The following is a 12,434-nucleotide window of genomic DNA, read 5'->3' on the forward strand; positions in this document are numbered from 1 at the left end:
TCTCTGAAACAGAAATAATGTGATGACATGCCAACACTGTTAACACTAATAATGCTTTTTATAGCCTGACAAGAAGCTTTTAAAATCCAAATAAACAGAACACAAATTTCTGTAACAGCTCTGAACAAATGTTCTTGTAAAGAGACATAAGATTTTTTTCCCCCCTCCAAATCTGAGTTACACAAGGATTTGTTCAGTGACATATAGCGTAAAATAAATAACACAAATAAATTTGCCATGCTAAAATGATTCCAATTAGTTAGTTAAACAATGAGCATGGTGAAAAACTGGTTAGCACATCTGCCTCACAGTTCTGAAGACCATGGTTCAAATGCCAGCCTTGCTTGTGTGTAGTTTACATCTTCTCCCTGTGCCTGAGTTTTTTTTTTTTTCCCCCGGTTCGGTCTCCTCCCACATCCCCCCAAAACATGTGAGGTTGGTTGATTGTAGACTCTAAATTGCCCTGTAGGTGTGTATGTGACTGTAAATAATTGTTGGCTTCCATGTGCCTCTCGCTTGAAGATAGCTGGGATAGGCTCTGGCATGCCCTCGACCCGAGTGAGGATAAGTGGTACAGATGGATCGATGGATGGCAAGATGGATGAAAAACCCCTAGCTGGCCAAACCCCTGTCTCACATTCATACATTCATACAGCACCTATTTAACAAATTCTCGCCCACGTTCACAGCATCTCTCCATGAAATTCAAACACTCCATTCAGCAAGCTTTTCTTCAATTCTATATTCAATTTTCTCTCCCCTCCACACTTGTTGACAGCCTTCCTAAAACCCACTTTACACTCTTGGTCATCCTTGTCCCTGAGACATCTAGGCATTGTTCTCATCCTTCGTGCTTTCTTTTTCCTCTCTACTGTATATGTAAGAGCTTCATTCCTCCATCTTTATATTCATTTTGTAACACTTCATTTGGGATTCTTGTTCCCATCCCATCCACAAAACTCACAGTTCTGTTCGCCTCCTTCCTCACATTCTCAAGTACACCTAACAAACTCATCGCATACTGTACATTAGCTTGTACACCATTAACACATTCACAACAATCACCTCCCCCCTTAGTGTCAACCCGATTTATATTTTGGGAATCGTGTTGTGATTCTAATTTTCTCATCTCTTTATTTCATTCCTAAATTCCTGCCCGTCTTCTATTCTCTCTCTCTTTACACCCTAACTCTACCCTGCCTTGACTATCTTCACGTGCAGCATGTACAGTAGATTATTTCGGATTTCTCTTTATTTAGTTTCGCACTTGTTGCCCTACCATAAAAGACTAAACTATGCAACACCTCTCCTATAATCTCTCTGTTGGTCACTATTACTATTGCATTATTTCTATGTCGCAATTGTGTCGTCCGCATAGTGAAAAATCTTGCTCACTTTCCATCGCAGTACTTCGACTGGATCCCTGTGAATCATCTATTGTTTAACAGCAGAGCAGCAAGAAGGCTCCGCCGATATGGAGTACAAACGTGCTAACATCAGACACTCTTCCTCCATGGCTCTTTCCATTCAAAAAGTGTCTTTTAATATTCCATTAATATTCTTACAACTCAACCCTCTATAATAAATACATCTTATCCACCTGACTAACCCATCACCTTTATTACAGTTTTTTTTTTAATTGTTTCAACCCAATTTTGAAAACAGGGCTTTTTTTTGTCAAACCACTCCACACAATTTACACAACCAGACACATAGGAAGCAAAACACCCAACACAGTTAGTAAAACACCCAAGATCCTTAAGAAAATGCAACACCTTTGGAAAAATGGTACGCTAATTCATTCTTGAATGGCTCAGCCAGAGCCCTGACTTCAAACCAATTGAACTTCTCTGGAGAGACCCACCAACATTCACCATGCAACCTGAAAGAAATGGAGAGGATCTGCAAGGAGGAATTGCAGAGGATTCTCAAAACCAGGTGACAACAACTTAATTCTGCGTAATTCTTCAAAAGACTCATGGCTGTATTATTCTAATGAACTGAAATGCTCCAATATGATACACCAGCGCGCTCTAGCAGCCCTGATAAGTGATGTGTTTAAAGTGGCCAATAGGAGGGATTATCCATCGATTCATTTTCTGGGATGCTTATACTCACAAGGGTCAAGAGCCTATCCTAGCTATCATTGGGTAGGAGCAGGGTACACCCGGAACTGGTTGCCAGCCAATCAGAGACAGACAACAGTTGCACTCACAATCACACCTAGGGTAAATTAAGTCCTAAATTAAAAACAAAACAAAACTATATTTATAGTTAATATTTCTATAGCTTCATGACACGGAGGGGTCACAACTACAACATTACAGTTCTTTTCTGTAGCTTGAACCTTGGTATAATTTGTACTTTATATCACAAAAAAACATAGTATATGCATAGTAAATGTCATTTTTGTTTTTTATTTTTAAATTTTAACTCATGATAGTTAAATATTCAAAGTTTTGTTATTCGGTGTTCTTATAGATCTAAGAAAATGTTAAAAACAATGCTATTATATCCATTTTGTTAGTGCATGTAAATTGCAAATGAAGGGTGGCACTAAATATCTCACCGAAGGCCGTTGCATACCTTCCAAACCATTTTAAATGTTATTTCTTTAAAAGTTAGCTCTTGTGTCTACTTTAAAGGCAAGTCAATTCTGCTGAAATGACTTGAAGAACAACAAAGACAGGATTTGCTCCCAGGCTGTACCTTATAGAGCCTGCCAAAGGATTAAAAAAAAAATGACATCGAAAGAGTGTCCCCTTGCTACTTAAGCTGGTAATAATCAATGTCTAGATCATAGCTCTGTGTCACTGCCTGCATTATAGCCTTGATAAATGTGATGCTGATTTAAAAGAATAATGGGCCTGATAGGTTTTCGCTGCAAACAATCCCATGCAGGACTTATATAAACCCAGCAAGAAACCCCTCAGAACACTGAACTATCGAGTCTCCTTATTGCGTCGCGGCTCTGAATGAACCAAGGCCACAGTTGCACATTGAAGGCCAGCAATACTATAGACTTTAATCTGTGAATTTCAAAAAGAAATGAGCAAAACAAAACAACTGATGGACATTGATTGATGGTCAAGTCATTATCTATCTATCTATCTATCTATCTATCTATCTATCTATCTATCTCTATCTATCTATCTATCTATCTATCTATCTATCTATCTATCTATCTATCTATCTATCATCTATCTATCTATCTATCTATCTAACTATCTATCTATCTATCTATCTTCTATCTATCTATCTATCTATCTATCTATCTATCTATCTATCCTCATCAGAGTTGTGGTCGTTTATAAATCTGAATATTTAAGAACAATTACTTTCCAACTTCGTTTTGCACATTTGTCTGTGAAAAAAAAAGTCAAAAGCCTTTCAGGGTCTCTTATATTGGTGTTGACCTCTACTGACCTGCTCAATGCACAAACATCTTGCTATTTGCCTAACAATGCTTACCTGTAATCAGGAGCCTTCCAGTTGTACTCGACATGCCAAATCTGTTCCTAGCGAAGCACGTGTAACTCCCTGCATCAGACTTGCTCACATTGGCAAGCCTCAGTGTTCCATCTGGTGAAAGGGTGATCCTAGTAGAGTGCGATGACACAGACACAGCAGTTTTTGAGCCAACATTAATTAATGCAGAGTGATTTTTATCATGACATGAAGAAAAGTACATGAAGAAAAGTGTCCCGACTGGAGTCCGTTATCTGAGCCCACTCAATGAGCACTTCATGTAAGACCAAACACTTTAAGCTTTATTGGCAATTTGTTTCAACAAAAGAATGTCAATGAATCCTCAAGAAGAGAGAATATATTTCAGATTATACATCAATCTAAACACTAGTAAAGCACACCGTTATTCTTAAATAGAATATGATTCAGTGCTTACCTGTTGTTGGTGAGAATAGGAAGGTTCCCTTTCTTCCATAAAATGCTGGCCAAGGGATATGCTTGGGGTTTACACTCGAGTGTCACTGAAGTTCCTGCCTTGGCCTTTAGCAAAGATCTGAGGACAGTCCCTGTGAAGTCTGGAGGAGAGGCTGATGGGAAATAAGAAGCAGACTTCAGAAAAGGACTACAGCAAACTACTAATAATACAGCAGAATCATGCTAACATTGGAACAATGTGGAATTTAATTTCCCAAATTTCTGAGAAGGATGCTTCAAAAATCTAATCTAGGAATTCAAATCACCATAGCTCCAGAAAATCTCAGATCAGAAAGTAGTGGAATGTATGAGCAATCTGTTACATTTTAGTCACACAAACACATAAATAGTGTGTGCTGTTTTGTAATTCACAACAATGTTGAGGAGCAATTTCATAAATATGACATACTGACGAAAATGCGTTCTTGTGCTGCCTATGAAACCGCCACAAAATTACCATCAAGCTATGAACACCCCCTGTCCCCAATACCTGGTACAGCTTGCATCATATGGGAGGAAGTGACATCAGATGCCGCTCCAGTCGCAACACTCAGTCACTCCTTACGTTTTTACCATTTTATCTTTTACTTTTATTTTTGTTTTCTACTTTTTGCGCCTATTTTGAAGGTTTCAGAGTGGAGTATCTTAGTTTTTGATGATTTGAGGGTCTTTCAATGAACCTCGCATTTTCATGCAGCTATGATGAGCCTGGCTGCGCTACATCGATTGCTAAATATAGCGTTTATCCACTGACGTGAATTTTTGTGTATCTTCGAGCATGTTTTGGACTGTTTCTTGTGCTCGTACAAATTCACAATGCCTTTTTGGATTGTGCGACAGGTTGTGGAGAAAGCAGGCCTCACTGCTCAATCACCTTGTCACACCGCACTTGCTCTCTGGTAAGCGGACAAGGGAGGACCCAGAGAGCCCATCGAACCATAACCCAATTTTTTTGGACGCACCGGCTTCCATGAGAGAAGGCCAGAACGACAAGGACTGTTTGACGGGTGAACCACAGACATGAACTCAGGACGCCCTCAAAACTGTCGAGCCGAGCGAGCTAGCTAGCCGGGGTGAGCCAGCTTCTGTAATTCTTCGGAGGGACACCCAAATCTCCCGACAGTGAGCCTTAGTAAAAGAAATCCTTCCAACAACAACCAAAAACTTAAAAGGACAAAAGGAAAGCACTGGCAGATGGAGCATCAGGTATGTCACCAGTGTTGTTGCCATATTCCAGTATTTCTGATACCCCCTCACCATTATGTGAGCGTGGCCTGCAAATTAGCACAAGCCTGGTGTTAGCAACGAGACCAGTTGTCAATATGCCTTCCTTTTCCACTGAGGACTATGATGGACTACTGCAGAGAATGTCAATCCCGTGTCTTAAAGTGTATGTGGATGTAAATGGACAGTCGGGGAATGAAACTACTCTACCGATGTCTCAAAATGGTGAGCAGAAGTGTCCTAAAAGACAGCCACTTAGCTCAACAACGAGGACACATGTCGACTGTGAAAACATTAGCAGATCATCCAGCACTTTTCTCTGGAATTCACTGGGAATAAAGCCCAAAGGTATGGGATATCTAAAATGGAGGACACAGAACCAGCACATTACCAAGGAATGCAGCTGGCCTGCGTTGCCAGCTGCCTCAACCCCAAGTGAGCGGCCATGTATGGTTGCTACAGCGAAAAGTAAGAAAAAAGATCGTGAGTCAATGCAAAACATTGACATCAGACTTAAAAATCGATTTGAGCCACTTCTACTCTGGCCAAGAAGGCTCATCCCCACCCAGCTGGAGCTGTCAAAGATGCGAAATGTTTTTGCAGTGAGAACAAAACCAAAGTACTGTGACATAGTGTCTGATACCTCACAAAAAATCCTGGACCTCAGTAATCAGCACCCAACTGTGAAATCTGTCATTACACACACAGGGATCCTGGATGTTCTCAAGCAGCATTCAGAGGTACTAAGGTGAAATTTCATTGGTGTCCTAACGAAAGTGCAATGTTTGTATGATAAGGTTTTATCAGCACTTGTACGATTTGGAGAGGAATGTTTCTTGAGCCTCAGTCAATTTAATCAGTGATTTAAACGAAGTGCATACTGCACTATCTGTGAGTTTCATTGAATATTTCTGTGTTTTTGGGGAGCACAGACATCTTTAAAAAGCAGACAGTTTCTGTTTCAATAGACAAGGGGTAAGTACTTGGCTGCCCGCATTTTTTGTGTGTATGTCATTAAGGAAAAAAGGATGCAGTTATTCCCAAACAGTTGGGGAACAAGAGATAAGGTGACACGAGGTGCAGATCGACTCATTTGGGTCAACCAAAAATTGGGAGGAGCAAATGACAAAAGAGATGACCCAGCAGTTTCAATCTCCCACACCCCTCCTTTTGCCCCACTGGAGCCAAGTCCAATGCAAAACTCACTATCTACTCGCCTAAATGCAATGTTAGGTCTTACAAATAGGGTGAAGGCTATTATCAATGTTTGAGTCCAAGTCACACCACACCAAGATCTTCCTCCCATTCCCCCTCGCCTGAAACTACCACCCACTAAGATGCGAAAGGCTCCTCCTCCACCCGTGAAGACTCTTGTCTGTGAATCTGATTGATATATGCAGGGTCTTTTCCAGAATAGCCCTTATGCCTTATGGAGAGTAGGCATTTTTCATCCCTGTAATTACAAATGACAGAAAGTTCATCAAAGAAATTTGATATTGCACAATAAAATTGGAACTACAAACTTAGTGGGGATAAAATGTTAATCTTTCAAACTCATCTATTTCCGGTTATGTCTGCGAGACTAGTCTTTTTAATATCAGGTCATTGAGTAATAAATAACCCTAACCCTACTAACAACCCATGATCTAGACTTTTTGTCATAAAATGAAACTTAATTACCAGAGAGTAGCTGTAATAAATTAATTAAAATTTCATGAACAAGTGTTGCACAGGGGAAAAAAGTGGAGGCATTGTTATTTTTAAGTTATTATTTCATTGTAAAGAAATTATACTGGGTGATTTTATCTCTTTTGAACATCTGTTTTTAGTTAAACGTTTTAATAATTTATAAACCTCCATGATACAATGGAAAATGTATGGATGATTTTTCACAACTGCTGTCAGTTATTTGTACTGACTACAACTATTTTCTTATAACGGGAGACTAACATTCATGTTGACAATAACGTGGAAAAAAATCCAAAGAACTCGCTTCTATACTAGATACATTTTCACCAGGAAAATCTCAAATGTCATGAATGCTGTTGCTCCTGTTAAAACTAAGACCATCTTGAGGTGATCTAGAATACCGGGGACGAGTGCAATGATGGTCAAGAGCTCTAAATCAAAGTGTAGCAAAGCAGAACATAAGTGGAGAAAAACTAAACCCAAAATTGAGTATGACCTTTATACACAAAGCCTTTGTAATTTTAACCAGGAGTTAGTCAGGGCAAGACAGCAGCACTTTTCTGAAATCAACAATGCTTCCACTCTGTTTGCTGTGGTTGACAAGGTCTGCCCCCTCCCATCCACTTAATCAGATAGCTCCAATACTCCTAATAGATGATAAATGCAATGAATTTGCTTGTTGGTTTAGTGACAAAATACAATTCATCATTTAAAATATCAGCACAAATGAGCAAAATGATAAAATGATAGTACGTCTGAAGCTACCCAGGAAAACTAAATTTCCATGTCAGAATTAGACACTGTTGACCCCAAAAAACAGAAGAGAAAACTATTCAGCAGCTGAAAGCATCAACAACCTGTCTTGACTCAATAGCATCTGACATTTTCAAAGCCAATGCAAAATCTGTGGTAGCTGATTTGCAGCAAACTTTCAATTGCCCACTTCAGTCAGGCGAGCTTCCTAAAGGTCTTAAACTACCTGACATTAAGCCTCTTCTAAAAAATAGAATGCCGAACGCAACCATGCTAGCCAATGTTGTTGAGGACATTATTTATAATCAACTCAACAATTTTTTTTAACTTAAATGAACTTTTTGACTAATTTCAATCAGGTTTCTGAACTCATCACAGTACAGTATCTGCTCTTATCAATGTTCTAAATGATATAAGGTTTAATACTGACTTGGGAAAGGTGTCAATTCTGGTCTTGTTGGATCTCAGTTCAGCTTTTGATACAGTAGAACATACTATCAATTTCAAACCCAAAAGGGCTCTGTGGTTGACAGACTCAGTCCAACAGCAGAGCGCAGAGTCCAACGCAAACGTGTTGAAGCAGCATTTAGCTATTATGCTGCAAAGAACTTGAATATGTTGCCAACAGAGGTAACATCAGCCCCAAGTGTGAATGTTTTTAAATCCAGATTAAAAAATCTTTGCGTCTTAAAGTATTTCCACTTTTCAATTATATTTCTTGCACTATATGCGGTTTTAATTGTACCTTTCCCTCTTAAATGTTCTATTTCTTTGTACCTAAACGTTTAAGCATGTTAACCACACTGAGTTGCCTTGTGTATGAAATGTGCTGTACAAATAAATTTGCTTTGCTTTGGTGTTTTCAAATCATGTGATTTACTTTAACCTAGTTTTTAATATTATAATTTAGTGGTAAAAGTCTTTTTACACTTCAATGAAAGTAAGTCAACTTAAGTCTTGCAATACCGAGTAAAGGTATGAAAAGGGCAACAGTTTGAATTAATTCACTTATCAGTCCAATAATTTCAAAAAACAGTTTCAGTGTTCAACTTCCAAGGGTCCACTGTTTGGGAAACAAAATCTTCCATGAATGAAAACAAATCAAAGTGTTCCTCAAATTAATTATTATCATTACATTTCAAACAATCGTATTGTGGTATTTCTCATTGTGGCTGTTCTCATTTAACAGCTAAATAACGGAGAATATATTTTAAAAGTATTTGACCTTCACGAAACATCCCGACTGACCCCTTTATCTGCTCAGCCAGACAACCTTTCACAAAGACTGTAAAATGACCTTTAAAATTCTGGAGCAACAAGGATTTGATGATTTAAGGGAAAGATAAATGCCACCCCACCTAAAACCATTAGTTCAGCAGCAAAATATATAATGCTGTGCTCATTCTCGGCCACACACTGGTACATTCCGGCGTCTGAAAGTGTTAGCGCAGACACAGACAGGGCACCGTCCTTCACAAGGATCCTGTCCTGTGAGGGATGAAAGAAAGCAATTATTGCCTGACACTTAAGATAGCCTTTGCTTTGCTCAGCGGACTCCGGCAAAGTTTAATAGGTATCGGTTTGGGCATAGATCAATACCAGATTTTACAAATAAGGAATGAATCAATCTAGGTAGAAACCACATTTGCGTGTGCCAAATAGAGCCCCGTTAACTCTCACCATCATGTAAACAGAGATTTATAGCATGCAAGGCGGTCGTGCTTTCAGCAGCTTCATTCACTGAAATGTACTGTTTAATATAATGACACTATACCCTACTAACATTAAAGAATCTTGTTCGAGGATATGCATTTAGTGCAATGTTTGGGTGCACATGATTATTTTAAGATGTCGTGTGGTACAGTGGTACCTCTACTTAATTGTTCTGGAAGTCATTTCGTAACATGAATTTTTGTAAGTAGAAGCACATTTTACATGAAATAGTACAATCCGTTCCAAGCCCCCCGACTTTCTATGAAAAGAAAAGAAAAGTGATGTGTGTCACCTCATTGCGCTTACTGAATATTTGTGAAGCTTTCTAAAATCCATCCATCCATTTTCTGAGCCGCTTATCCTCACCAGGATTGTGTGACCGCTGGAGCCTATCCCAGCTATCTTTGGGCAGGAGGCGGCATACACCCTAAACTGGTCTCCAGCCAATCACAGAGCAGATAGAAACAAATTCGCATTCACAATCACACCTAAGGGCAATTTAGAGCCTCCAATGAATGCATGTTTTTGGGATGTAGGAGGAAACCGGAGTGCCCAGAGAAAACCCATGCAGGCACAGAGAGAACATGCAAACTCCACAAAGGCGGGGCCGGTATTTGAACCCCAGCCCTCAGAACTGTGAGGCATGCACTCTCAGCATGTCGCTTTTTAAAATTGGTCATAAAATCCTTTTTGCTGTGTTGGTGTGATTTTGATGTATGGATCTATTTTAATTCATGTAGATACTTAGTATATATCCATGCACTCATATGAATATATTCAAATGTGAATATGTAGATAAATGTAAATAATATTAAATGGTGTCAATATAATGTATAATTACAACACCAAACAAGATCTAATGAGAAGCATTGTTATTTCAATCCCTCATGAGAGACACAGGTCCTCTCTTCCTGCACGGGTCTGACTTTATTGTAATTGGAATTTCAAATTCATTGGGGCAAATTAACCTTTAAATTGAAATTGCTCATAGATTTGATTTCAAAGAAATGCAATGCATGTTTGCACATCCTCTGAAGATTCTCTGTAACGTCCGCTAACAACCTAGGCTAAACTTAGCTCTGTAACTTCAACATACGTAAATCATTACTACTTTCCTATTAGCCAGAAATTTGGTGCCATCTTTTGGAATCATAAATTATTATAGAAAATGTAAAAACTACAAATAAGTGAATAAAAATTCAGTGAATAAAAAGTTTGGTTCCACCCAAGAGAACATGTGATTAGCTGAATTTGTGATGACTAGCCAGGGGTTCCTGTCCATTGTTGCCAGTAGAACTCATAAGAAAGGAACTGAAACACCACACAGGGCGTGATTGCTAACAAACAAGATGAATTCTGCTTTTTTTTTTTTTTACATCAGTGTTTCATACAATTGCAATATTTTTTTGCTTAATGCTAATTTTTTTGGTGCATATTGTATCTCCAGTGAGCGTATTTCATTTTTTCCTTATCCTGGAACTACCTTAAAATACATTCAATTAAATGATAAGACATCATCTCCACTTTGAATATATGCTCTCATCAGACAGGCTGTGTTGTGGTGAGTCTCATTAGGTTAAATTACCTCAAATTAGGTATCATTTAACACTCACATAAAAACATCTCTGTCATGTTAAAGGCAATCAAGCTAAAAGCCATGGTTCTAGCCTTACATCATAGCGCATAGGATATGGTGGCAAGGTGTATTTCAAACTAGATTAAGATCACTGTCCCTTAATCAGGCAGGTTTTAAAATTGCCTCATGAATAATGAAGAGCATCGAGTGACTCCATTCAGATGAAATGGCGCAACCTCCATGGGGACCACAGTGCTGCACTCTGTGTAATCTGCCGATGTCTCATCATTCTCTGACATGTTTACGCTCTCCTTCCATTGCACTCTGCATTCCACTTGGAAAAGCAGCAATGAGTTTGATGGTGGGCATTGAAAAAAATAAATCAAAGCATGAGCTGAAGGGGAAGATGAAGTCTTTAGAATGAAACACCGATGAGGACAAGATTCACATTTACCCGAGAGAGCAGCTGCTGGCCATTCTTCAACCAGGTGTGAATAGGTTTGGGTTTGCCGCTGGCCCGACACTCCCAGTCCAAATTCTCCTCTATGGCCAGTGCTGTATCCTTCATGGTCTGAATCCACTGAGGCTTGGCTGAGGAAACACAAACATAAGGCCTAGATATTTGGATTTGCTAAAATAGTGTCAGTAGATTCAAAATAGGTCAAATGAGAGCATGCTAATATCGAATAGAGCCATCGCACAATTTGTGTTAGTGCTTGCACAGATGGGGCTTTTCAGTCATTTCCATGGACATATTATTGGAACAACTCACTTTGGTCTTGTCAAATATCACATCAAGTGCAATTTTAGTCCATTCTAAAATTTACAGGCAAATGTATGCTGCCCAAAAATAAAACACTCACAAAGGACATAAAAAGAAACCCAACAGGGCTTACTATCTGAGAAGATTGCAATGTCTAGTTCAAAATGTATCAATAAAATCAGATTTTAGTACAGTCACTAAATTCCCAATTGACAGTTCTTAACCGGGCCAGTTACAAAATAAAACCAAGACCTTAACCCAATTATCAAAAAGATTTAAGATTTTGATTCTTTCCGATTATTTGATAAATATACTGTGCCTCCCCAAAGACAAAGTACAAGATCTTGGAGCAAGTCTCAGAAGAGTGAAACCTATTATAGCATATGCAATGGAGGGGACCATCTCGGAATGTTTTCATTCCTTTCAGCAGACGTAGAGGGCTTCAGTCACATGACTTAACATGAGTCGGATTGAAGTCACCAATTTTAGGACTTGCTTGGATAAACACAACACAAAGTGACCTTGATTTTTTTTTTTTTCATGACAATCGACTTTGACTTCAACTACATGACTTGTGCTGTCCATTTACATTGAACATTTCAAGGTAGTGTTGCATTTGTTTTGGTTTGTTGCCTGTAATTTTGATGTATGGATCTATTTTACTTAATGTAGATACTTTCTGTATATTCGTACACTCAAATGAATGAAAAAAAGTTATTTTTTGTGTCAGATACAAAAAAATCTGGCAACCCATTTGCCTGCTAGGATGCCAAG

At 38.8% G+C, this 12,434-nt stretch overlaps 1 protein-coding gene across 1 annotated transcript in view; it reads right to left on the bottom strand.

Annotated features, from left to right (window-relative positions):
• LOC133494534 (contactin-3-like) overlaps positions 1-12,434 on the bottom strand; it is a 58,289-nt gene that overhangs the window by 26,765 nt on the left and 19,090 nt on the right. Inside the window, exons 8-11 of the mRNA XM_061808462.1 lie at positions 11,352-11,488; positions 8,967-9,096; positions 3,905-4,055; positions 3,472-3,599 (exon numbers count right to left, since the gene is read on the bottom strand). Of these exons, the coding sequence (XP_061664446.1) occupies positions 3,472-3,599; positions 3,905-4,055; positions 8,967-9,096; positions 11,352-11,488 (546 nt within the window). The remainder of the gene's footprint in view (positions 1-3,471; positions 3,600-3,904; positions 4,056-8,966; positions 9,097-11,351; positions 11,489-12,434) is intronic.

Source organism: Syngnathoides biaculeatus, chromosome 2 (genome assembly GCF_019802595.1).
Source record: "Syngnathoides biaculeatus isolate LvHL_M chromosome 2, ASM1980259v1, whole genome shotgun sequence".
In the NCBI taxonomy this organism is placed as follows: domain Eukaryota; kingdom Metazoa; phylum Chordata; class Actinopteri; order Syngnathiformes; family Syngnathidae; genus Syngnathoides; species Syngnathoides biaculeatus.